At 40.6% G+C, this 27,709-nt stretch overlaps 1 protein-coding gene across 1 annotated transcript; it reads right to left on the minus strand.

Moving 5' to 3' along the window:
- Nucleotides 1-13,008: 13,008 nt before the first annotated feature.
- C3H6orf58 (chromosome 3 C6orf58 homolog) lies at nt 13,009-27,230 on the minus strand. The gene is given in 7 exon segments (XM_013958908.2): nt 13,009-13,032; nt 13,034-13,137; nt 15,713-15,951; nt 16,454-16,587; nt 17,805-17,989; nt 22,193-22,279; nt 26,906-27,230. Coding segments are annotated over 7 exon segments (1,098 nt in total).
- Between the last annotated feature and the right edge of the window lie 479 nt (nt 27,231-27,709).

The following is a 27,709-nucleotide window of genomic DNA, read 5'->3' on the forward strand; positions in this document are numbered from 1 at the left end:
TACAGCTAGTTGAAAAGGCTTTTTTAAAAAAAATGAATTAGCTGCTTTGGGCTTACTTAAAGTCAAATAATGGGGGGAAAAAAAATTGTCTCTTGCATCTCTGCCAAATGCTTAACATCCCATCATATTAGTTCTGCTTTGAGAACTCTTCCAATTAACTCTTTCTCATCCATGGTCCTGCCCTTCTTCAGGACCCTTATGCTATTTAATGGCATTCTTCTTTAATTTTTTGGAATATATGAGCTATCAAAATGAAATCTATTGACCCAAATTGCTTTAGAACAGAGTAGGAAAAAAAATTTTTTTTAATGAAGTACAAATGCAAACCTCAACAAGTCAGGCATACTTTAAAAAAATCAGTATTCATTATTTTCAGTGATTCATTAATGCCTAAAAAAAATCCTTCCATAGTCAGGGCCAAAGTATGCCAGGATGATACTAGTAAGAACTAGTCCTCATCCCAAACAGAAGGGAGAAACAAAGAACTGAGATTTGCCTCAAGTCATTGCTATGTTAATTTTAATAGAAAAAATGTGCCCAGAAGGTCAATGATGTTAACATGACCTCATCACTGCTGAACAATAAGCAATTAAACAAGTGATTTGACTACAGAGGCCTCAGCTTGCTATAGCAACAACTGCCATTAAGATATTTTAACCTTTCTTTAAAGAGTCAAGAGAAAGTAGGAAAAAAAACTGAGAGCATTTAAAATGCATTGAATGGGGCTTTCTTTTTAATGACACCACAAGTTTCTTTCCTTTCACTGACATTTTTATTTTATAAGGAAACCCCTCAGTTTGACTGTCTTTTAGGGGGCATTAAAGATTGTAATAACTGTTTTTCTTGGGCATGAGAGTTTATTGAAAGGAGTTGGAAGAGCTCTGATGCTGCTATAATCACTCATACCATGTCCTTGAAAAGAAAAATAAGACAGAGGCAAACAGAAGTGACAAGAACAGAACATCAAAACAGAGAACGCAGCGTCTGTCTCAAGTGCTGATAGTTGTTGGTAACCTTGTGGCTGGAGATGGACAGAGACAGCATGGTCCAGAAACGTGGAGAGCTGAAAATGTGCTCGGGGGTTAGGCTGCTTCAGAGCATTGCTCTCTAGACTTGAACTCCACATGAGTGCTGCCAAAGAATGGTCTTATTTGACTAAGCCCAGGCTCTCATTAAACAAGCCAAAAAAGGAGAAGTAGAAAAGACAAAGAAATGAAGTAGGGAACGAAAGAACTATATGGGGGAAATGTTAATAACAGGAAACAAGTCCTGTATTTAGGTCCTGGTAGTGCTTAGTTAAAGGTGGTGATAGCAGGTGGTCCCACTGTCAAGGCAGGTTGCCTTTTCAGGTCAGGAAAGTGAAAGTTCGACAGTATTATGATGGGACCAAAATCCCTGACATAGGTAGGGAGGAGCAGCCATAGTGATAGGACTCAGTCCTGACATAGCAATCTTTCAGGCATCATTGTTTTCACTAAATCTTCATTTTTAAGATCTCCAAAAGACACTTGTGATTAGAACAGTCCATTTCCTTATTATTTAGGCCTAATTTCTATAACACTCCCACTTTAGTCCATTAATTCCTGACTTTGTTCTCTTCTTGCCAGGAGCTTAACAATGGAGATGCTTTTGTTTGGACAAATTACACCTTTTATTTTTAACTTGTCCTGATTTTTCTGTAAGTAATTGTATGAAATAGGCTGAGGTGGAGCACTTTCTGCCTTGGATATGTCTTTTCATAGTGTGGCAGAGCTGGGAATAGAGCCCACTGGCTAAGTCTTAGTGGCATATTGCCATTAAATTCAACAAACAATCAGGACTTCCCCCCAGGCCTGCAGATCTTTTACCCTAGCCTGAGAGCCCACCAGCTGGGGTTGGCAACCCAAGAAGTGGGTTTCTGTTCTCCTGGGTCCAGTAGACCAGCAACACTACAAAGGCTTCATTGGTGTAGTTATGCTGGAGAATTAAGGGGAAAACTCTTCACTGGAATCACAGCTTGTATGGAGCTCTTTTGCTTGTATAGGTTAAATATTTCCCTTTACAGCATAAGCTATACTAGTAAAAGAACAATTTACTGATATGAGTTTCATGCACTTAGGCAAAGTTGCTGGCATAGCTGTGTCAGGGTCATATATTAGCTTTATTTTTGCTGTAGTCTCGGGATTGCTGGTATAATTGGACTGACAAACCATTTTATGGCACAGATGAGCCCTAACTCACAGCCATTAATTTGACTCAAGAGATCATCCACCTGCACTCCCTGTGTAATTTTTAAATCTAAATGTAAAGGTTTCCTGTTTCACCCTGCAATTTTATTTTGTTTGTTTTCAGAGACATCTGAAGCAGAATAATTCTGAAATTAACCAGAAACAAATGGAAAGTTGCATACTTCACATATTAAGATCGACAGCAGTTATAAGAAAAAGCTTCTCAAGAAAGTGTCCTTCTTCTGTCTCATGAAGAGCATATAAGGCTGTAATTCAACTATAATAATCCCCTGAGAAACTAAACTACTAGTCCTAAATAAGAAGTCAAACCAGCTAATGTCTTATGACCCTGTGAAGGGACAAAGTTCTTCTTGTATATATTTATTCATGAATTCAGACAATAATGCCAAGTCAAATCCTTCATTCTTATTGCACCTGAAATACCGGTTGATTCTCTGGACCACTGTAGGGCATATATGAAAGGAACATCCCTTACTGAAACAGCTGCCCAGCTGTTTTGTTTGTTTTCTGGAGAAGGGAAGGATAGACAGGGAAATGAAGGGTTGTCTAAAGTGAACCTCCATTTCTTTACCCAGTGATATATACTCCAGGTTAAGGCTCAAAATTGCAATGGGCCAGATTCTGCCACTCTTTCAGATGGTGAGTCATACTTTATTGCACTAGTGGTACTGTTTCACAAGTAATTCACCCTGGAAAGTAATGCTACTGCTCCCAGAGGGAAGTGCTACTTAATAGGACCAAGGGTGTCTAAAGTAGGCAATGTTGCTGTCTCCATAACCCCTTGCACAGCTGTAGTTACCTAGAAGCACACTAGACCTGTGGATTTTGCCATTAGATTCTTTAATCAGGGAGCAATTTGCTGAAAACACAACCAGGATGAAAGGAGAGAACTGGGAACTGAAGGATAATTGTCCATGCCAGCCATCCTAAATGAGAAAAAGGAACATGCTGTCCTCTTTAAGAGGTACAGGAAAGAGCATTGCTGAAGAGTGTCTCCTACTTCTCCTGGTACCTTGCACTCTCACAGAGCCCTTCAAGTGGTTGGGGGAAACAGGCAACACCTGGTGCCTTTCTGCTTTATATGCAAATAGTAAAGACTACCTCAGCAGAGTGAGGCCACAGGAAGGACAACAGAATGTCTTTTCTTTTAAAAGAAAAACAACAAATGTTTTCTTCAAAGGATTTCCTTTCCCTTTATACTTCTGCAAAATGAAAAATAAGAGGCTAACTGTGTAAGCATGGTATCTGAAAGGATACCATGCCTCCTTGTCCAGAGCGTGAGAGATCTTCCTTCATGCCCTACCTCTATTCTGTGTGTGGGAAAGCAGCTATGGTGAGAGGTTCTGTTTACATGGACGAGCATCTCTATACACCTTGCAGTGAATACACAATCAGTGCTGATATTATAGCAGCCATATTCCTGTCTGAGATTGCTGTGTGCCTTGCAAGTCACACATGAGCTGCACAGGTAAAGTGCACTTAACATGTCTAGGAGGTGTCAGACCTACTCCATATGTACTGGCAGAGCTGGTCTGTGTCTGCAGAATGAGTCTGATACCCATCATCTATGGCACATAACCATAAGAACTGGACAGTGCTTGCATAGTGAGTGCTGTGTATCTAGAAGCATTAGATCTAGAGCATCTGCATGTACCTCTGGCAATGTTTTCATTTTCAGTGAAAATTTTTGAGAACTGATGTGTAAATATGCAGTTGACATGCCAAGAGTTTCTAGACTCACAGCAGCTCAATCAAAGTGGCATACCCAGAAATCCCAGACAGCTACAAAACGCTCAAACTTCTCCCATACAGTTTTAAAGTGGAGAAAGGGAACACATTTAGAAAGCTTAGAAGTACTGTATTTTCAGTCTTACTGAGGAAGCAGTAAGCTTTAGTAAGCAAACGCTTACTAAAATGCTGTAGTGTGCTTTAAAGAAAAACTCCTTTCAAGCTGACAGTATGGTATGTTCAGACTTGATTATTAAAATTCCACTGAATGATTAATCATCATTAATGCAAATAAATTTAAAATTTCTTTATTTTTTTACCTAAATGTATTCAACATAAATGCTCATCCTCATTAAAATCAGTTACAATCTAAGTATAAAGTATATTGCTGAGAGTGCTTTGATCCCATGCCCATGTAGCATACAGTATTTTGCATATCACTATTTAATTATGGGGGGGTTGTAGGTGTGTATGAAACTTGTAACTGGCTGAAACATTGCTTGTGGGTATTTGAAATACATTTTAAACACTTTGCACAAAAATCCATATTTTTCTGTGTAGCAGCTCAAAAGAGCCCAGTTTGTTATGCCAGTAAATCCAGTCTGGTGTGTGAATAAAAGGAACTTGTTCTGTGTTTTACTGACTTTTTTTTTCTTTTTCTGCTGAATATGATGTTGTCCTCTTCTGGATGGCTGAGAGATGTGTTATGTCACTAACAGAATTTTCCTTCACTCAAATGCCAGAAGCCTGAGTTTTGTTGCTAGAAAGGTAGAGAAGGCAGCCAATGGTGTCCTGGGCTGCATTAGGAAGAACATCACCAGCAGGTCGAGGAAGGTGATCCTTCCCTTCTGCTCAGCACTAGTAAGGCCACATCAGGAGTGCTGGGTCCATGTCTGGATTTCCCAGTGCAAGAGAGACATGGAGCTACTAGAGTGAGTCCAGCAAAGGGCCACAGAGATGTTTAAGGGACTAGAACATCTGTCAGATGAGGAGAGGCTGAGAGAGCTGGGACTGTTCAATCTGGAAAAAAGAGGGTTCAGGGGGATCTTATCAATGTGTATAAATACATAGTGGGGAGTGCAGTAAAGAAGACAGAGCCAGACTCTTCTCAGTGGTTCCCAATGACAGGACAAGAGGCAGTGGACACAAACTGCAATACAGGAAATTCCATTTAAATGTCACTGTGGAGGTGGCCAACATCAGAACAGGTTGCCCAGAGAGGCTGTAGAGTCTCTGTTCCTTGGAGATATTCAAAATCTGACTAGACATGGTCCTGAGAAACTTGCTCTAAGTGACCATGTTCTGAGCAAGGGAGTTGGACTACATGATCTCCAGAGGTCCCTTCCAACCTCAACTATTCTGTGATTCCATGATTTTGAAATTAAAAAGCCAAATTCCACATGTTGCTGCACACTAGTGATGTGATGCTGAAAAACCTGGGCTCTCCTTAGTTCCATTAGTTATTAGAATGGGTAAGAATATTGTGGGATGCAGTTATTTTCATGGCAAACCTAGGTTTGTTTCAAACATACTATAAAAGCATTTGTGATGTTGTTTGTGAACAAAAACAAGACTTATCAGTCCTTTTTGCAACACTTTCCTTTTAAAGTGCTTCTAGAGAAGCAAATTCTCTTCTTTACATAGATTCAGTCACATACAGAATCTGATTTTGCCACCCTTGTCATGTCCAACAGTCCTGTCTTATGTATTCAGCCTCACTGGGTTCAATGAGTTTTACTCATGTGAGTAAAGGTGACAGAATTTATGAGCCTTGTAAATATATTAGTTGCAGAGTCCTCTCCAGTATCTTTTCCTCAGGCACGTGAGCCAACATCATATCCTATCACATGAAAGAGAACTAGCCTGGCAATTCAGCTTATCTGACACAGCAGGACAGTGGCATTTGCATTAAGTTATTGGTGTGGAAGAGAGGCTGTGGTGCTGTGCTATGAGTACAGGAGATACAGACTTGCTGGAGAAAGTGGAAGGGAGGGAGGAGGCATTAAGCAAGATCCTAGAAAAAGGCTTACATTCACTGTTTAAGACTTGATAAGTGTTGTGACTCCCTTATGATGCACAGATGACCGCAGTGATTTTGTACTGTTTGCTAATACATGTTTGGAAAAGCTGTAATGTCGCCATGTTCCTCAAGGGGCCTGGTTATCATTCCCAGACGTTACTGCTCAAGAAGACTGCATTCAAGAGGGGAATGCCATTTTCAGCTAAACACAGACCATGATCACTATGCCTGAAGAGAATACAAGTGTATTTAAATAATAAGGTATTTGCTTTGCAAAAGATTGGCATAAGCTTTTGCACAGACCTGTTAGCTTAAAGGCTTATCTCATTTACTGCTAAGGAGTATTTCCACTGTGTTCTCACTGAAGGCCCATCTGTATATGGAGCTGCCCAGGAACAGTTGTTTCTGCAGCTCTCCATGTGTACATAAGCCCTTAGTGAGACGGCATTTTCTGTTTGAATGATCAACATGCTCTTTTTTTTATATACTCAGCCTTCGTGCCTAGTAAGATAAGAAGAATCTTCTCCCAGTGTTCTTTCTAAATGCCAAAACCCCTTCTGTTTAAATACAACGTGCTCCTTCTGTATGTGTCAAATAAATCCTTATCTATGACACTCTTCCCAATAAGAAACTGCTGTTTATTCTTGCTATCTCTTCACTTAATGCGTTTGATACTTTTGCTACTTCTCCTAAGTCTGCCTGAGTGTTTTCCTAACGTTTTTCACTCTGATGTCCCTATACCATGTTAACTTTCAACTCCTTGACATCATATTAAAATTGATAGTCTCTGAAGAGAAAAAGTTTTCTTGCTTCTACTTCATGGATTAGTGGCAGGTTGTTGCTGAGTTTTTGTTTTTTTTTAATTTTCCTTCCTCCTTTTTTTTTAATGCATCTGTGTGCTGGGAGTGTTCTTGAGCTTTGCAATAGTACACCTCGTTGTTTCACTAGCTTCCTATCACTTTTCTTGGGTTTTTGTATTTCCCAGGATACCCTTTTATGACTCTTTCTCTTGGACTGATAAATCACGAGGGTCTGGATTTAAGTGCTCATTGTCAGCTGCTGCGTAGCTATGTCAGAGAAGGATTATTCCTCATGTGCCTTGCTTCTTCTGTTCTTTCCCTAATTGACTATTACCAGTCACTGTCAGAGATGGGACACCAGGCTAGACAAGGCTTTAATCAGGCCCAGTCAGGCAACTTTTATATTCTTATTTAACTTAAAATTTCTCTTGTGTGTTAAGATTTGGGAGTATGTGGAAACGGCTAAGCGATGACTTAAGCGCCTGATCCTGTCGGGATTTTTAGAAGTGCTTATGTGTATAAGTGCCTTATCTCTATGTTCTCTTTGCATGTGCCTCTGTGGCTCTGGGAGCAGCAGCAGCTGCAGCTGATGGCTCAGGCCAGCTTTGGCAAAGCAGCAGAGCCTGCTTTGCTCTTCTTAAGAGAGTCACAGAAATTATGTGCTTTCTTTCTTGTAAATACACCTTCCTGCATAGTCTCCTTGGTCCTTATGGAACAGATGAAGAGTCTGAAAGAGGTCTTAGGGAGATTATCCCATGAAGTACTTCATTTATGTTTTAAGTAAAAAGAGTCTCCTTTTTCTGCCTTATTCCATTGGAGTAAGATGCAGCTGCATGCTTTTCTTAGGTTCAGTGGTCACATCTGTTAGTATTTACGGGCCTAACATTGCACAAAAGGAGACTTAGAAACACAGCCTTTCTTTGTAAAATTAAGCTTTTTTTCTCCAGTTGCCAAGGCTGGTTTATATTAGCTTTATCTGTCCTACCATACCTGCTGCATTCTTCTCCTGCAAACATTCGCACAAATAGCTCATGTGACTCTTTGGTATAGTTACAAAAGGTTTGCAGAAGGAAGTGAGAGACATTGTAGATTTACCTCCATTGCAACTAGGAATGAATCAGTAAAAAGCAAACAAACAAACAAAACCACTACCTTTTATTTTCAAGATAAATATGTTACATAAATTGAGTCACATTTTAAGTAGGCATAAATATCTTGTACCAAATCTTGACGTGACCCTGCCTCCATTCCCTGTTCTCTGAACGCTGTTCAGAGGGACTCCGGACTTCAGCACTGCCCAGCCTAAGCGGCAATTTCCAGCTGGTGCAGGCTGGCAGCTCTGCCAGCCCTGAGCTCGCCTGGGCTCTACTTGAAATCCTTACCAGCCCCTGCCTGAGGCTGTGTGACACCCCATGTAGTGCAACACCTTGTGGCCCGTTTTGTCTCATCTCTAGCACAGAAGGTTAGATCCAAAAGAAGGTTATGTTCAGATCTACAAACACTTTCAAATTCTTAAATTCTATTGAAAGCAATGGGTATTAGGAGCCAAAACGCCTCTGTGGATCTGGGCTGTAAGTGCTGCAAACTTAACTAGAACAGGGTACAGCAAGTGCTCAGATGTCCAGCATCACTGCAAAAATGAAATGGCAGTGGGAGAGGTGGTATCAAGCAGGGATTTTTCTTCAAAAATTAAGCTGAAGCACATTTCAGACCTTTTTCAGTTGCCTGTTCTTTGCACTTGGTATATGGACTCTCAACATGAGATCCAAAACAGGCCTACATGCTTCTCCTGGAATTGCTGAGGTGAGGTGAGGGAAATGTTGCAGAAAGAATGTATCTTGCATCTCACCCCTCTTGCTAGCCAGAATTTGAGATCCACTGCTCAGAACACCCTGTTGAAGGGGGTCAGTCAACATACTCTGTTCTGAAAATGTAATTAAGCAGTTTGTTTTTGAGAAATGCTGGTGTTTTTTATGTTGTGCCCCAACAGTCAAAACACAAATGTAAAATACAAATGTAAAAATAAAGTATTTGTATAAAAGTCTACAAATACTTTGTCTTCTATCTGGGAGGGTCCAAATCTACATCTACTGCTGCCTTCTAGCAAAGCCTCCTAACTACCAGGTTAAAGGCTGCTCTGGGCAAGAACACCTTTGCCCTTCTTCCACACTCAGCAGGTCTGGAGGCAAGTGCTTTTTCCTTCTGGAAAAAAGCACTTAATTATGCTTTAGAGAACATGGGTTGGAAGGGAAGAGTGCCCAAATAATTCTGCATAGATTAGGGATTATAGGGAAGGGGAAATCCAGGAATCCAATTCCTGCTAGAAAGATTATTTCATGCCTTTCTGCTAATGATGTTTTTGCATGTAGGCCCTGTAAGCCCTATCTATGTCTTGATGCCTAAGAAAGCTGAAGAAGTGACTGCTGGTATCGGCTCACAGCTCCATGAAGAAAGAGGTAGCTTTCCTTGAAAAGGAGAAGGGCAGATGAACAAGCTACATTCACTGAAGAGGTCAGCCCCTACTTTATGTCCATTATGTTTGGGACTTATTAAAGAACTTATTAAGTACTTATTAAACTATAAAATACTTATTAAAGAACAGGTCTGTTTTGGGGATGGGTTAAATACAACAATTGTATTCCCAATTGCAAATGTACAGACAAGGACAAGAACTCCCCCATGGGCCTCTGACCCTTTCTCTGAAATGAGAATACTCCTGTAGGAGAGGGGCTAGAAACTGCACATCTTTGAGAGATCAGGAACTGACCTGCCTAAAATGAGCCTGGATGACCCAACTGTGAGCAGCCTAGAAGCAACAGAGGAAGACAGTGATCCCCTATCAGCCATGAGCAGCTGTGGGAGGAGAGCTGGGTTCAGTGCTATTGCCAAAACTTCCTGGATGACCAGGCTCTTTCATGGTGCATTTTTATTTTCCCAAGTATTTTTTTTTTGTTATCATGTACTGATTTCTAACCTTCCCTCCCTCCTGAAGTTTTTTGTTTCAATCCCTTTGGGCTCATTATTTGCAAATGTGCAACACAGTTTAAATTCCTGGCTTTCTGGAGTTTCACCCATTCTTGGTTTTGATTTTTTCTAACAGCGGATCTGTGAAACAGAAGATAGCCCTTCTTAAAGTCAGGCAGCAAAGAGATTACACATGTGAAAAGCAGGAGAGCAGGGTTCAACCCCCCAAACTAACGCTGAGTAAGCAAACTTCCCTCACTTCGCTGGTCCTCCTTCCTGGGCAATCCCCTGCTTTGCTAGTTCTCAGCTTTTGCTAGGTCTAGTCTGTAAGGAAACTCTTCCAGTGCTCTCGCATCCTCCTTCAGAGACATCCCACTATCTATACCGATACTGCCTTCTCCTGGTGCTTTCCTCTCTGCTTAGTTTCTGATACCCATATGTTTTCATACTAAGCCACATCTGTTCTGTTTCAAGATGGATCTGCTCTGCTTGTTGGAACCCACCATCCTGTGATTTGCCTAAGCTTTTCTGCATGGATCAACCTCCCAAGCATGAACGGTGGTCAATTCCTAAAGCCTTTTCTTGGCTGACTGGCCTGTTGTATCAGGAAAGGCAAAGTGTCTGAAATAAGTAGGCACCCAATACTATATTAAGAAAGACAGCTCTTTTTCAGAGTAATGAAATCTTTTCCTAATGTTGTCCTAAATTCGTGTAAGGAGATATTAGCTTGTTAAAAATGTGCTTTACAAGTATCCTCTCAAGTGCAGCAGTACAGCTTTGTTGTCAGTATTTCTATTAATGGCTTTTTGTTTTCTCAAAGCCCATCCAAAGTTAAATCTAAGTTAAACACAGAAAAGGTGAAAAATTATTTCAAACTTTTCTGGAGCACAATTAAGTTAATATTTTAACAGCTGGCAGCTGCGGTAATTACTTTTAGATTATACCTAAAGTCTGTTGAAATATAATTACTCTGATCTATGAACCAGGTAATTAAGGTAAAAACTCCCACATTTTCTTAGACCTCATTAACTTATTTCCTTTGAAAATTGTTAGCTAATGATGATACATTAAGAGTTTATCCATAAAATGACAATGAATAATTGAAACCTTTGTCCTGGGACATTAAAGGACAGAACAGTGTTTAACTGCTGAATGTCTTCATAATTATTTCTTAATTTCCAGTGCAAATATCACACAAGTTTTGGGAGAAAGGACCAATAAAACTTGGAAAGTCACACAGAAAGACATAGATAATTTTCTTTTTCTTTCATTTACTTGGTATGCAGCTAATAATTCAGGACTTCTGAAGTCTAGAGATTCCTGAGAAGCTTATGGACCAAAATCTGCTGATGGTTCCATGCTTTTTTGAGTTGGACTAGAAGTACAAGCAGACACTTAGTGTGTCTTTAAGGACTTGGGCCTGGAGGGCACACAGCACCTGACCATTTGATATGGAAAGCACTGCAGTTTTAGCATTGTCTTGCATGCTCCTGATTCTGGGCTTCTCAGGGCTCCCTCCCATAGCTCTGACGTGGCAATATGCTATGGTAGCAGGCAGGCTCAAGGGCTGCTTCCCAGGTCCTAGAGCTGCTCCAAAGCCCCAAAATGATGTGCACTGTGGCTCTGTCTGCAGTTTGTTCCTCCTTCTGCAGCACAGTGCTTGTATCACAGCTGGATAACGAGTTTTTAAGAGCAGCCTCAAAAGCTGCCTTCCAGAGGTCCCATGTTGCAAGAGTTCTTGTGCAGTTGTTACTAAAGCTGCTAGAGCTTCTTTCAGTCATTTTGGTGCAGGGTGAAAGATCTGAAAGCCAGGTGTCAAAATCTCACCCCCGGTGTCCATGATAACTTTTTGATTTTTATACTTAAAGTCTATTTCAGGGAGTTGTATGGAAGCCATTACAATAAATACAAATGAAAAGTATTACCTGAGCATAACAGAGTAAAACTAGGCACCCCCCCCCCCCCCCAAGAAGGGTCAGTGGCACATGCACATTGAGAGGCCTGGGCCATGTACAAGACAAGAGTTAGCAACTGAGCTGCTAGGAGCAACCAAAGTGGTGTGGGGCAACCCTAAACCAATAGCAAAACAAAGCTAGTTTCCATTAGTTTGTCTTTTGTTTCTGATAAGACTTGTGCTGTTCTGAACTGTGCTGTAGCACAAGCTATAACCTTGTAAGATGCATCAGGCAGTGGCTGCATCGCCGTTCTCTGCTTCCCATCACAGAAAGGTAACTTCAGCCATGCCTGCCCTGCAGGGGAAGTTGTCAGAGTATGGAGGCTTCAAACTAGCAGGTTTCCTATGAAAATTCATCCCTTGTCTGTTTTCAGGCTCCTTGTCCCACTTGCCCTCAGCCTCTGATGCCAAGTTATTGTAATTAATTCTTGATATTGTGTTATCACTCATAAGACTGTGTTCAGCATCTGGGGCTGAATGTGCTAGGCACTGCGAGAAATTGTGCAAACCCATCTCTTCCTCAATAAGTCAAGTCTAATATAGGACAAGCTGCAATAGGAAGGGGTGGACATGGTGGAAGGGAAAAGAAACGTGGCTATACAGACTACATAATCACATAAATTGATAAGTAGAAAAATACTTTCTTAGATAAGTGAAATGAATCAAATGCTGGTACAGCTGCTGTGGAATAAGATCACTGGATTCAGGATGTCTCAGGACTGGCTCCACAGTACAGGGTGAGGTACTTTCTTGATGCAAAGCACCATAGAGAGAATTCGTCTGTATTGCAGTATTCATTCTGAAAAGTTTCAAATTTGATTGCAGCTGGCCTGTAAAATAACAACTCTTGTGGAAAAATGTCAAGGCAAGACATTGGTTTTGGATCACAGCTTCAAAGAAAAGTTCTGGGTAATTATTTGTTAGACCATCAGGAACATGAGGAATTACATATCTGGTGGGATCCTTGTGTATAGGAAAAAACAGTCTGAAACAAAATATAATTTGCCTTTGTTTAATTTTGCCCCCCAAAATGATACATTATTTATAAAGTACAAATAACTAATAAAGTCAGATCTTCTGTGACGCATTTTATTTATAAGGCAAGGAATGAAATAATGAGCTAATTAGGAAAATTAAGGATAAAAATATTGATCCAATAGGAGAGAGAAGCACACATGGCTATTCAGGAAATCCTGCTGTATGAAATTACCAAGACCAGATTGGTTACCAGATTCATAGCTGCTAAAAGATTAAATCAATCAGTGTTGGAATTGCTTTTTGTCAAGAAAGTGGGTGCTGTCAGATCACCTCCCTTCAAATCATTATATATTCCCATTGGGTTAAACTTCCGGCTTGCAGCCAAGTCTTCAAACAGTTTTCGGCCCACTTCTCTTCCTGCTTCAGTAGACATAGCCTTTTGCCAGAGCTTCAGCAGCAATCCTCCTTGGAAAGAAACACAACGTGACATTGTCAAATTAACATGAAGTGCACGCAGCTCACGGCACACAAGGAATGAAGTGCGTGGCTGGTAACAAACACCTACCACTCTCCTGTGGACAGTAAAATGGGGACAAAGCTGAAACAGGGTGATGGGGTAATAATTGCCTACAACTATGTAAGGAGACACAGACCATTCATTCAGCTCAGGATCCTTTGTATTGATCGACAACTGGGGTTGTTCCCTTGTCATCAGTGTGGCAAGTCAAAATGATTGAAGACAGATGCTGGGGTCTTGTTCTGCAACTGTGCAGAGCTTCCTAGCTTATGAAGCAATGGCCTGGCAGTTATAATCATGTGCTTCTTTGTTTTTTACTCTAAAAGTCTGCCAAGGTTTTGCACTTCTGCCCAGCTAAGGCCTCAGGCTACAGAGGCAAATGATCCTAATTCTTTCATCCAGGCTGTAAGCAGTGGCTCTCTATGGAAGTGTGCCTGGCCAGTCTAGTATTAACACCAAAGTACAAGATATTCACTGCCTGTCCCCCACTCCTGTCAATGCTGATCTTTATGATGAATGAGGGGTCCACGGAGGAAATCTGAGACAGAAGTCCACTAGGAAGTAAAGAGGGGGTTAATCAGTCTCCTGCAAAAGAAGCTTTTGTTTAAAACTGACAACACTGAATAATTTAATTCTCACAGAATTTTACCAGGGAGGTGAAGAGTTAAGAGGAGAAGGCAGCAAACAGCCCTCTTGCCTACCCGAGCAGCCAGGTGAAAGCCTGTGCTGCTCCCAGAAAACAGGTGAAAACAGCAGGAAAGGTCCAAGGTAACAAGTCTTCTGCCTTTTTACCTTGGGATATCAGTGAGGGGCAGAGCACAAAAAAGTAAAACTTCTGTCTTCATCGCTCAAGAGGCTTTAGAGGTAGCATAGCACTCTTTGAGTGCAGCTCCCTGCTGGATGGAGAGAGGCAGGTAGGAGAAAATAAGGAGTAATAAAACTTTGAATCAAGAAATCAAATCTCACTCTGGGTTGGACAAGATCCCATTGTGTGAGATACTCTATCTACCACTGAAGTTTCCAGCACCAGAAGAGCACTCCACATCTCAGAGGATGTATTTGAAACTTTGAAGCACCTGACTGCTAAAGCAGGATGTCACATTTTGTCACATGAGTTTCACTACAATAAGACCTAGCATTTCAGTTCCCTGCTCAGATTGTGGACCCAGACTCAAGTCAAATATAGTCTGAAGCTCCATTTCTGATCTGCAAAGCAATCATCAGGTTGAGTTAGTAGGCATTTACCTCTCAGCTGAACACAAAGCCAGGGAAATCCCTGGCCTGCAGTGCCAGGGTTTCCACCTACTGACTTCATTGTTCATGGCCTGCACCCGCATGAAACTCCTCCATCCCTCTCTTCCCGCTGTTGTCTTCAGCATCCATGTCTTTTTTCCTCCCTCCCTCCACTGCTGCCCTCCTCTGCTCTGCTGCCCTTGTGCTCAGGTCCCTGCTGCCCCCTGCTCTGATGGTCATGGTCTCTGCTTGCTGGTCGTGCTTTTCCCTTCCTTGCTTCCCCTCTCATCATGGGGACAGATACTGGAGACAGCTATAGAAACCCTGTGCTTTGGGAGGGATTGCCAGGCATAGGACAGAGCTGTAAAGGTGCCTTGGTCAGACTACGAGGCTTCCCTCAATTTGTGTGGAAGGTGTAAGAGAAGCACTCGGTGGTGTGAGGATGCTCTTTTGTGACATTGAATAGCTTCATTAAATGGCTTTTTCAGCTAGAAATACATTTAGCAAGAGCATTTTCACTGAAATGTATAGGCAAAAGAAAAAGATCACAAAACAAATGTCACAGCTATGGATAATCATTTTATAGTGTAGAAATCCTATGTTTTATATTGTATTTTCACTTCAAGATGCAAAATAACTTTCCTTCATAAAAGAAAAAAAAAAAAAAGCAGCAGCTGAACGAACTGAAGTTGAACGAAAGAATGAAGACACAGAAGGCTGTAATTCTACGTGTCACCACTGGATGGTGATGTACAACTTATTTTAGTCAAAGTGATCTGGCCGAGATTGTCTAACAAGATAGTTTGCTGGGACAGATTATATTTGGATATTATATTTGGATTGGAAGAAAAAAAACACAATACTTTTGGACAAAAAAACTGTTGTTCATGATTGTTTGCCTATTTTTTTGCTAATGATCCCAGCTGATCTAACAATGTCATTTAGCCTTAATGGTTTCAGATTTATCTGGAAAAATGCAAACTATTTTTTTGTGTTTCTATACTTCCTTTGAAAGCTGGAGGGAAAAAAATGTTAGGCCATCTGCCCCAGCAAATGATGCATTTATCTCATGTGAAATCCTCAACACATTTCATCAGTTTTACTCCAAGCTGCTTTTGGTGAGTTGTTTACATATGATTTTATTTTTATTGTACTATGTTATTAATAGCATCTAGGAAGTGATTATACTATTTTATATTGAAAGTCACTCTGATCATGTGGAGAAATGTTTACAGAAAATAAGATATAAAATATATATGAACTATAGATATTTGTAGATGGGACTCATACCTGTTAATTGATTTGTCTTGTGAAGAGCACTCAGTGAAAGCAAGATTTTGTTTTGTTGCGGACTGAAGTCACTAATGAATGGGATAACATCCCCTTCAACAAGCATCCTCTGGGGCAGTAAAGCCTGGAATTTTTTTGTATTCTGCAAATCTGTAGAGAAATGCGTGGCTGCAATGAAATCCACACCACTAGCCCAGTCTTCTCCAAAATTTGCTTCTGGATCAGAGAGGTATTTTAGGCTGAAAGAAATCAAAATGAAAATGTAACAGATAATTGAAATCCACCATAGAACTCATTAGTCTATCATTTATCCTGAATGTGTTTATTCAGCATAAAATCCTGAGCAGTCTCAATGTCACAGTGTCTTAAAGTCACCTTCAGCCTTTTATACCTAATTCCTCCTGGCATCCCTGCCTCTAGGCCAGATTAGTCAGAGCTCCTGATTTGGGCCTCGGTTCCCAGAGTGGAAACAGCATCTTATTTTAAGCACGTGGCATGGCGTGACCCGCCGGTTCCGTCTGGACAGTCTGCAGCGCAGGGGCTGCAACTCTCACTGCCACATGGACCTTGGCATCAGGGTACCCCCTGCTCTGAGAAAGCTGAAGAGCAGAGCTTAAAGGTCTGTGGATCAGGTGTCAGATGAGTAAGAAAGCATATATTGACTTCGGTCAGATACTGTCCTTACTAGCAGGCAAAGAAGTGGTGAAGGTACCCTTTTGACCATGTCTCTTATTCTCTTACCTGTCCTGGAACCTGGGTAAAGCATAAGCAAGGGATGCCATGTGCCCCTTCCACATGAAACTGAGGGCATCGTCCAGTTTGAAGGAGGATCGCATTGTAGGGCTCGCAGCTTTTTGTTCTGTAGATAATAGATACTACAGCAAAAGGGGGGAAAAAGACAGAGAAATAGGGTGGGGTTTTTTTAAGCTCAATTTCAGAATTATGCACATAGCTCATATTTTTCAGAATTTTGCACATAGCTCACAAAACCATAAGTTTGCAAGCTGAATAAAATTGCTTTTCAGTACCTAGAATGTGTTGCTTTCACTTTCAAAGTAACACTAATATTTGATATAGGGAGAAAAAGATGATCAACATAGATGTACAAAATAAATCCATATCCCCATTGAAGTTAATGGGATTTACCCTTCTTTGCTTTCAACTGACCAAGTAATTCACTCACGTGATTTAGGTGTTCTATGACAATAATTCAGTGGATTTTTGTGCCTGAGTGCCATGGAAGCTTCCATGCTACAGTAGTTGGATTCCTTGAAACACTTTTCATACTCTTTCAGCTGCAACTGATCAAGATTTTCAGAAAATAAGTGGCTCCTGATGGCTGTCATTAAGGCTATTCAAGAAGTAGACCTTTTATAGTAACTTTCTAAACATATTGTTTAGGAAAAAGAATCTTAAGAAAACAGATATATATAGTAACAGATCCCATCTTTCCCTTATAATCTCTACCTCCACTTGCAGTTGCCAGGAGGGCTTATGGTTTAAATTTTCTGATCACTATTATTTTACTATTCACAAAAATATTGAAGAAGTCTATCTGTAAGAATAGTTATTAAACCTATGGGGTAAGAAATATTGATATCTTCAGGATTAGATAACAACTGAGGGAATGAGGAAGAAAGAAAATATGTATTTGCAAGAATAAGTGTCCATCTGAATAAAGTTTCCACATTTTCAGTTTTTTTAGATGTTAGCAGGAATAAATAAATCCTATAAAACCAGCATAAGGATATTTCTCAAGAGTGATGTTCTATCTCACATGCTTATTTTGCACTGCTAGTATAAGCAGTATAGTAACATTGCAAGTATAACTGTTAGCACAACAGTCTCTTGGGATACATTCCAAACTACAGCATTATTTTGAAAGAAAGGAACAAATCCACAGCCTGTAAAAATCCTGGACCTTTCATCTCTGTCTCACTTTATGCCATGCTTTTCGTTTTTCATACTTATTATTTCTGTATCATGCTGTTATTGACAGCAAACCAAGCCCTCTGAATCTTACAAACAGTAATAATAATAATAATAATAATTTAATGTTTCCTGAAAAATATGAAAATATTAAATTATTTACTTCAAAATAGGCTTTCCACTCATCCATGAGCTTGGGAATGCGAGAACGGCAGTCAGCAACACTATAACAAAAATCAGCCCTTTGCTCCTCTGGTGGTAATATTTCTATCTCATATGGCAACTCTCCAAAAAGGCCAGCTTCCACTGCACCCAGAAAGGGTATAATAGCCAGGTAGTAATTCATACCTGTAATAGTAATTAAAAAGGAAGAGATGTTAACCACAAGCAAATGAAAAATTCCTTTATGAAAAAAAAAAATTCCCTAATACCAAATGCAAGTCTTTCAAATTGCCACTGATACAACTGTGTTCACCAATAGGGACATTTGTACTGAAATGCACTAATGATGGTATCTGTATTGATTTAGATATGATTTATAACATTCATTTATATATTGCTCATTAATAACCTTGCATGAGCTAGCAGTGTGCTGTACTTTGCAGGAAAGGACACACAACTGGAAAAGTTAGGTCTCTATAGGTTGTAATGGAGAGGACATTAAAAACCTCTCAAATGTTGGATGCCAGCTAAGCACAGAAAGCAAACTTCAGGGTGAAAAAAGTGACTCCAGGAGTACCACCTACATAAAAAACTCTGTATGCATCTTAAGCATATAGGAAAGAGAAAGGCAAATACTAGTGATATTTTACCATAAAACAGTAATTTTGCTTTCAAAAAAAAAAGGGATCTCAAACATTAAATCTTCTTGCAAATGACCTCAATAGATTTGTTTACATTTATTTCAGGATAGTGGCTTCCTTCGATCTGATCCATCAGTTAGAGCACTCACCCAGCCTATAGGTGACCCAGGTTCAGTTCCTGCCTCTGTCTGACCACATCTTCTGTGAAAGTGTCCATATGCCTACTGGATAGTCTTCATGTGGAAGGAGAATTTCAAATTCTCCCCTTAATTCTGTCCTTTTTTTGTAGAAAAAAAAATGTTTAGTAACTTTCAGTGAAGGAAAGCCTGGAGCCCAGATATTCTACCTCTTGGATGAGCAGTCATTTGCACTTGGGACCACTGACTGCCTACATGTTTTGTACACAGTTTCAGCAGTAAGGACCAAAAACTTTGCTGCCTATCAGCTGTCACTGTCCTACTTATGGGAAAAAATTGTTCCACCTCCTGTATGTGGGCCTCACCAGGAAAGGTGCACAATTCAAGAGCAAATGAATGGCCAGTGAAAAGAGCCAAACAAACGTCCCAGTGACCAGAAGATGGTCTCTAGCTGGGAGTCATTGCTAAGCAGGGTCTTGCTTCTTGTTCACTATTTTCACAAGAAGTGTCGAAATCTGGACATCACATCAGAAAATACTTGTGTATGTGCCTGCATACATTATGTATTTATGCCTGCCTGGGAACTCAGAGAACAGAAAATAATGCAGAAAGGGAATATACTGAATATAATTCCAGAGAAAGAGACAGAACTTCTTAGGTAGCAGTCTTACAGGGAATGTCTCATACACCTCAGGTAGTATTAAATGTTAACTTCTGGTTTAGTTTCATTCCTGTCTTGGTATGACTATGTGGACCAGAGAGGGCTGCCCTAAAGGCACACCAAAAGCACTCACACCCTTAGAACAGTAAGAGACATTTCTGTATACTTTGAAAGACTTCTGGAGAGCTCCTGCTGTAGTAAGATGAAAAAGGCTGAGTTTATACATTTTCTGGAGGCAGCAAAATCAGTGTCATGCAGAAGTGTGATTTTTAGAAGTAAGCGAGGAACAGGAATGCAAACACTAAGAAAGTAAAGGAGGTTTCTGTTCCAGGGAGGTTGCCTGCTTGTGCAACGCTACGCAATGACTGTTCTTACTCAGTCACTGCCTGAGACACCTTCCCCTGGAGCATCTAGCACTTACCACCCTCAGAGACAGGAAATCAAACTGAATGATTGGACCAAGTATTGCAGTTTGGTTTAACTCTAAATTTACATATTTAATTTACTCTGCACTTACATCTTTGATCACATGAAGGTAAATACATTTAATTTCTAGCTCACTGCCTGAAGCTTTATGCAACCTCTACAGCAGAGTAGCCATGTGGCAGGGAGGGATGAAACCGTTCATGGCAGCTTGCCAGCAGGTCTGGAACAGGAGGACTTGTGACAGGAGAATCCAAGCAGGGAAGCAAAGGCAATGAGAAACAGAAGTAATGGGCGGAAAAAGTGCTAGAGGATAAAAGAGGGGAGGTTGTCCTCTAGGAAGAGAAAGAACATGGAAACTAAAAGACTGATAAGGCTTTTTACTTCCTTAAAAAGAGATTTTTGTCATGTTATTGCCTTTAAATAGAAGTACTGATTGTAAGCTATAGATCAGGCTTGTCTTTTTTTTCCCCCATCCTACCTATCAGTTCCATCTCTGAAAAAGTAGAGGATAAACTTTCCAAAAGGGTCTGAGTTCCAGTTCAGAAAAAAAAAAGAGTCTAAAAAACCATTGACTTTCACTCAGATAAAAAAAACAGAAATTGTAGTTTTTTTAAATAATGTGTTCATTCAGCACTGAAAAATGGCAACAAAAACATCTTTTGGAGGTTTCTATTTAGACTGGCTGGAATACATAATTCAGTTTGGGTGTAGAAAAATTATACATTTCTGTTTCATCAGATGAGAAAATGTAATTGTTCTTTATATTTTCTCCATGGGCTCAAAAACAACAACAAAATTGACAATATTGCTTTGTAAGACCAGCTCTGTGGAAATCTAGCTACATGTTGTTGTTGTACCATGTACCATACAGGTACCAACTGTAAAAAATACCACAGAAAAATAAGATCATTAAAAGAGCATTAAAATCATTAACATTAAGAATTAACATTAACATTAAAATCCTCAGTTGGCCAACTGAACTGTCAGGGTTCTTGCTAGAGCAAATGTATGGCCCTTGAGACAGAGCACATTATAGTATTGGTGCTTTTTCTATAGACGCTAAAAGTGCTATCCCCTGGACTACCTTATCCGATGATAAATGGATACCCCCAAGATGTGTGGGGCATTCCAGATCACACTCTTTCCTCTTCTGCAAAGCTCTTGGCTAGAAGCCAGTAGGTCTATTTTTTCCTTTCTACATGAGAACCTGGGTATGGTACACTGTCACGCACTATTATTCCTGCTACAATCTTGGCAGAGGGTGTGGTAGACCTAGCCTTATGTCCCACAGGGGGGAAAAGGTGCTCTGCCACATCTGCTAGGAGCGATGCCAACAGCACATACAGCTGAGTTGGTTCACGTCTGGCCTTTCAGTAGAGTTTGTCACTTTGTCTTTTCTTTGCACTGTCTAGTGCAAAGATTCCGAATTTGATACCACCGTCTTTCTGAATACACTGGCTCCTATATGCTTAATATTTGCTTAGGTGTAATGGATAGACCTGTTCTCCAGTTACACCAGAGATGATACACATTTTTACTACTAAAATTCTGATGTGCTGCATGCTATGAGAAACTGTGTAGACCATCAAAAAAAGTTACTTGGTCCCTCCATTTCAACAGGGGCAACCTATGAATGAGCTGAATTATCAAAAGTATCCAAGAATTTTGGATATCTCCATTTCGGAAGGACTGTTTGAATTAATTGGATGTGTATTTTTAGAGATGTTGAGACTGTCACTGGGAGTGACACTGGCAATTCTGATCTTTACACCCATTTCTCTCTCTCTCTGTCTTCAGTGTGTTGCTACTTATTGGAATAACGTGAGATTTTTAATACAATTTCAGCCCACTAGAAATCCAAAGCTGGTATTAAAGTGAACATAAATTATCCTATAGTTCATGTATGCCAGGTGAAATATTAATGGAGTTTCATTTGGATACTTGAAAGTCCACTGGATAAATGCTGTCAGTGTAATGAAGATAAGGAAGTTATTTGGGTATCGTGGGCACAAAGTCTCCCTTTATTTTCCCCTCTGCAGTTAACTGTGAAGGTACAAATGAAGGCCAAAAAGTCTGATCAAGTTTGTATTATCAAGGATGATATAAGAACCACAAAGATTCCTGCCTGACATTCTTGCACTAAGTTTTAGTTTGAAGTACCATCATTTAAACTGAACAAATCTGACCTGGAGTGATTGAAGAATGTAATCTCTACAAATGTCTACAAATATAGATAGCCATCATGGTATTTCCTGCATGTTTTTCCATGCATTTTTGAAATGCAAACATCTTTTAAGGTTGAGAAGTTGCATTTTTTTTTTCTTTTTCAGAAAAGTTATCATGGTCAGTTAGTTTTAATTTACTCAATCATATTTAGGTGTCATGCTGGAATTTTTTGATGGAGAGTTACGTAACACTGATATTAATTTGTAATATAGAAGTTCAAGTGGATTAAAGATTCTGAATTGCCGTCTGGGGCATTAATCGTATTTTGGAGAAGAGCAGTATAATAGCATATACTTACAGGCCCACCAGCTTCTTACAGATATGCACAGAAGGGCTCCAGCTTCATGGCCACAGGAAGTCACACCGGAAGGATCTGCTAATCTGCCTGAAGCAAACGAAATAACATGCCAAATGCTTCTCAATCTTTTTCACACAAAAACCCCTCTGAGAGCAAAAAAAACTTACACGAGCAGAATTTTGCTCAGAGAAGCAGAACAAATACTGTTGTTCTGCTTCATAAACTACTGTTCCTACAGTAGCTGAATTTCTCAGTCAATACTTCGTGCAGTGCATAGCAATCTGTGTTTTACAGTTCGATTTATTGCTCACTGTAAAAGTATTCTGAGAATTTATGAAACTGTCTGAAAGTAGGACATCACAATCTGATATTTTTATAGAGATATAAATACACATGCACATACGGACATAAACACATGCAAAACTGATGCTTTTTTGATAGAGGTAAGCCTGCTAATGTAGGAGAGCTGTTTAATGAGCAGAATAGCACAAATTTAATGTGCTGGTAACTGTCTCACCTATTGGGCTGGCATGATACAGAATCCCTTCCAGCTTAACCATGCATACAGACATGCTTTTACTGTTAAGCTAAGCATGCAAACGTTGTATCTGGTTAGCAGAGTTTACAAGCGCCTATGTTTTCGCAAATGTGCAAGACATTTCACAATGATTCATGAAGGCAAGTAATGGCATATTGCTGATGATTGATACAAAACTGGGAGGAGTGGCTGATGCACCAGAGGGCTGTGCTGCCATTCAGAGAGACCTGGACAGGCTGGAGAGGTGGGCGGAGAGGAACCTCCTGAAGTTCAACAAAGGCAAGTGCAGGGTCCTGCACCTGGGGAGGAATAACCCCATGCACCAGTACAGGTTGGGGGTTGACCTGCTGGAAAGCAGCTCTGCTGAGAAGGACCTGGGAGTGCTGGTGGACACCAAGTTAAGCATGAGGCAGCAATGTGCCCTTGTGGCCAAGAAGGCCAATGGTATCCTGGGCTGCATCAGAAAGAGTGTTGCCAGCAGGTGGAGGGAGGTGATACTCAGCCCTGGTGAGGCCCCATCTGGAGTACTGCGTCCAGTTCTGGGCTCCCCAGTACAAGAGAGACATGGCACTACTGGAGAGAGTCCAGCGAAGGGCTACAAAGATGATTAGGGGACTGGAGCATCTGTCATATGAGGAGAGGCTGAGAGAGCTGGGCCTGTTTATCCTGGAGAAGAGAAGGCTGAGAGTGGATCTTATCAGTGTATTCAAATATCTAAACGGGGGGTGTCAAGAGGATGGGACCAGACTCTTTTCAGTGGTGCCCAGCGACAGGACACGAGGCAACGGGCACAAACTGAAACACAGACAGTTCCATCTGAACATGAGGAGAAACTTCTTTACTGTGAGGATGACAGAGCCGTTTTTAACCATGCATACTGGATGTGTGCTATGGAACAGGTTGCCCAGAGAGGTTGTGGAGTCTCCTTCTCTGGAGATGGTCAAAACCTGCCTGGATGCGATTCTGTGCAACGTGCTCTAGGTGACCCTGCTTGAGCAGGGGGGTTGGACTTGGGTGATCTCCAGAGGCCCCTTCCAACCTCAACCATTCTGTGATTCTGTGATAGGCCAATTCTTTCAAGCAGGGCAGAGACTATCCAGTTTTCTCAGTCTGTCCCAAGTGACAATTTCTGTTTCCACTACCTTATTTCTATCACCCATCCTGTCTTGCCCATTTGCTCAATATCATTGTTCCTACTGTTAACTTAGGCAAATACTGATTTATTTTTAAATCCATTATTGCAAATCTTTGTATTGCTCTTATTAATTAGTGGCTTCATTTCTTCTTTTATGGTTTATATAAAACCATATCCATAAAAAATGTGTTGGCTGTGGCATTCAGGAATATCTGAGGTCTGCAATATTTGATCTCAATTCTGTATGTAGGAAGCCAGAATTTTCCATAATGACCCTAATTCCAGTAATATGTATACCTTTGGTAGCATTGTACACATAGCTGTCCTTGCTCAAATCCAACTTTGGGTGTAGAGAAGATTCCACCATCTCCATATTGTTGTTTTCCTAAATAATTTTGATCTTCCCTAATTCTATCTACTCTATCCCTTATTCTTTACTGTCTAGCACATCATTAAGATGGAATGCTATTCTGTTTTTTATACCTTTAATTTTCATCTTTTCTCAGCAACATATAACTTTCATGATCAGAGAGGGCTGTGAATGCAACATATTTCACTTGCTCTTTCAGGGAGCCCTGTTGTCCTGCACTATGAATTCAAATCTCCACTTGACTGCCCAAGCTCGTTGTGTCGATACACAAATGCTTCAGTCACTTCTCACTATTCTAACCCAGCTGCCTATCTGGATTAGGTACAGCTAACTACTAGCCTCACTGCTGTACACACCAAAAATTTGTCCTTTCTTTCCCCCTTATCCACTTACCCTTCAACATACTGCTCAGTTCCAGCCATGTCAAACTCTGTCTCAAAGCCTGGCACCCCTCATGGCTGGTGGGAGTCAATCCATCAAGACAAATCCTCTGCCACTGACTGCTTGCTAGTACTGAAATTTCCCTTACATTACATTACCACGATTTGAACTCTCTGATGACCTTTATTATTTTGTCATACTTTCATCAGATCCTCCTCCACCAGGATGTGGAAGAATTAAATCATTCCACTGAAGATAGCCCAAATTTATTTCTTTCCTGAGCTTCTTTCCCAGCATCATAGTCATCTTTGAACTCTTTCTGCATTGACATGGCCGTGTCATTTGTTGCACTATCAAGAAAGATCATTGATTTTTCCCCTTTTCTCCTTTCTTCCTCTTTTTCAGACTCTATCCGTACTCTCTAGTCAGGCAGTGCACCATTTCTTCTCTGGGGCCACATGGTGGTGAACTCAGCAGCCTTTCCACAAGCAGTCTGAATCATACAGGCTGACATGCTGATATGCATGATTTCCTTCTGTTCCTCCTCCTGTCAGCAGAATAATTTTTTCTTGTGTTTTCTATATAACCTCCTATGTATCATTCTTTTTTCTTCTCAGTCCAGTTCTTGACATTTTCTTCTCCTATTAGCCCTTAACTTAACTTTCTTTTTTCAAGGCTTTTTTACCTGTCTTCTGTTCCTGCCTACTCTTCTATATGTTTCTCCAACACAACAAACGCTATTTCTCCTTCTACTAATTTTTCTTCTCTTTCTGATCATGTCATTTCCAAAATATGACTCCTTGTCTAAGGACCAATTCTTTTCTCTTTAACAGGCAACAGTCCTGTCTGTGCCTCCAGGTGCAAAGCTTCCTCTCACCCTTTGTGGCATTCATATCTATTTGGGAATTGTCACTGCCATCAAGCACATCTTCACTTAGGAGATGAGGCCACACTACATAAATAGACTGCTTTCAGCAGATCCCCACTCTAGTGCAGCTTCTGCAACCAGTCATCTTTGTTCTTGCCACATGCTGGGTCAGCTCTTCTGCTGCATCCTGTGTATAAAGAAGGATAGGGCAAAAGCCTACCTAAACTTCAAACACATTTTTCCTGCTGCTGTCTGTTTGTCAGCTAGTTGTCTGCTTGGACTTTGCTTACTCTACCTCCTTTCCCTCTTTTTACTTAACAATTAGTTTTCCATGCTGGCAGCCTTCCTTCATCACCAGCTGCAGGGTGTCTGTCTTTCTGCAAACAACCATACAGCTTCAGCTGAACCACCACCTCACAAAACTGTAGTTTGCAGCCAGTAAACTGAACAACAGGCAGAGAGATACATTTGCTTATAAGTATTTGCTTATAGGTAGGTGGAAATAAGAATTTACCACCTGGCACAAGTTCCAACAAACATTGCTGATTATTGTTCTCTTCTCCCTGCCTCTTCTGTTTGCTAGGATAGGGTTAGTTAGTTAACTACAGCTTTGAATGGAAAGCTTCACTGTGTGTGAAGCAGTGTGCAGGGAACACGTTTTCTGATAAAGCCCTTGATAAGATATTGCAGCCCTAGCCTCAAAGGACCTGTCACACATGACATGGCCAACAAACAAACAAGGATGAAAGCTGCAGACAGCAATCAGCTTTTGTAAAATGAGCCACTAGCAATTGGACCTCATTAGAAAAATCCAGAAAAACATACATGGTAAAATGCATATATTAAAAAAAAAACATATTTAAAATACAATAAGCCTACTTCTAAACTCATCTAAAAGGGCAAGAAGTGAAACAAATTCTGAGTGGAAAAGTGGATTTTCAGTCACCTATATTTCAAATGAAACTCAAACCACTGATAAAAGACCATAAAATTAACAGACAAAAAAAAGCCAACAGTTAACAATTTAAGAACAGTACTGCGAAGTGCAGGCCCTAAAATTTAGCTGCAATAATCTGGAATAACTGGGATATCTTTTCAAAGATTTTCAGCAAACTGAAATATTACCTTCTTCATTTGATCTATTAGTATTTCTTAACCACAATCCTTCTGGATTCTGATCCAGTTCTGTGTGTAACAATACCCTTTCCTATCAGAAAGTTCAGTATCTATTGCTCAATTAGGCAGGAGCGTTGCCTTCATTCAGAAACTCTCTTTCAAATCATCATCTTAGCGGAGTATGTCAAAAATTAGACTGTTTGAGTCTGTACTGGGTTTGCAAAGCAGAAACCTTGAGAGCAAGGACCCAGAGTGGGTCTGATAAACATTTAGCTGTTTCTGCTGCTTAAGGACATAATTCATACCTGTATGAAATTGCCACCCGTGCTGCAATGGCAATCCCCAGAGAATATTTCCAAAATTTTGGGATCCAAAAGCAGTAAAATATTTGGCTGAAGAGTTCAGCAAATTCTTATACACTCCCAGTCGCTCTTGGTAGTTCCAAGCATTGATGACAATTTTGTTGCCTTCTACCGGGAAATCCAGCAGGTTTTCAGGGGCAGAATCCCACAGAGGGGGATAGACATCGTCTCTGATGGCATCTTTTCTTCTCTGTGCTGCGACAGTCTCTGAATTCAGGGTAGCAATTGCTACAAGAATGAGAGCATGTATGCCAAAGTATGCCCACATTGTGAAGGTTTGTGACCCAGGTGTTTGCAGTTGCAAGGCTTTTATTATGAAGGACAAGGGCAGGGCAAAAAGGGTGACTCAGACAGAACAGGTCTCCTGTCTCCTTCCCTCTTTCCCACGAGCCTGAGGCTGATGTGGCACTGCCAGATTAGCAAGTTGTGAACAATACTCAGACCTCTCTCCTCCCATTGAGAGCTGGGGAGGAGCAGCCCACAATATATACTTAGCCACCAGTCCAGAGCCCACCCGCCTGAAAGGCCATTGTGCCATGGTACTGGTTGTATACTGGCATTTTTTGTCCATATATTTCTTACTAGCTGTCATCTTCCCATTTCCCTGTCTAGCTCTTCAGTGTAAACAGCAGACAACAATATGACAGAGCTCAAGCCTATAACACACATGACAGTGGGACAGTGAGCCAGAAAGCTGGGTCTGACAACTTTGTCTTTTGGCCTTGAGACAGCCGCCTGCTCCCTCGC

Source organism: Apteryx mantelli, chromosome 3 (assembly GCF_036417845.1).
Source record: "Apteryx mantelli isolate bAptMan1 chromosome 3, bAptMan1.hap1, whole genome shotgun sequence".
In the NCBI taxonomy this organism is placed as follows: domain Eukaryota; kingdom Metazoa; phylum Chordata; class Aves; order Apterygiformes; family Apterygidae; genus Apteryx; species Apteryx mantelli.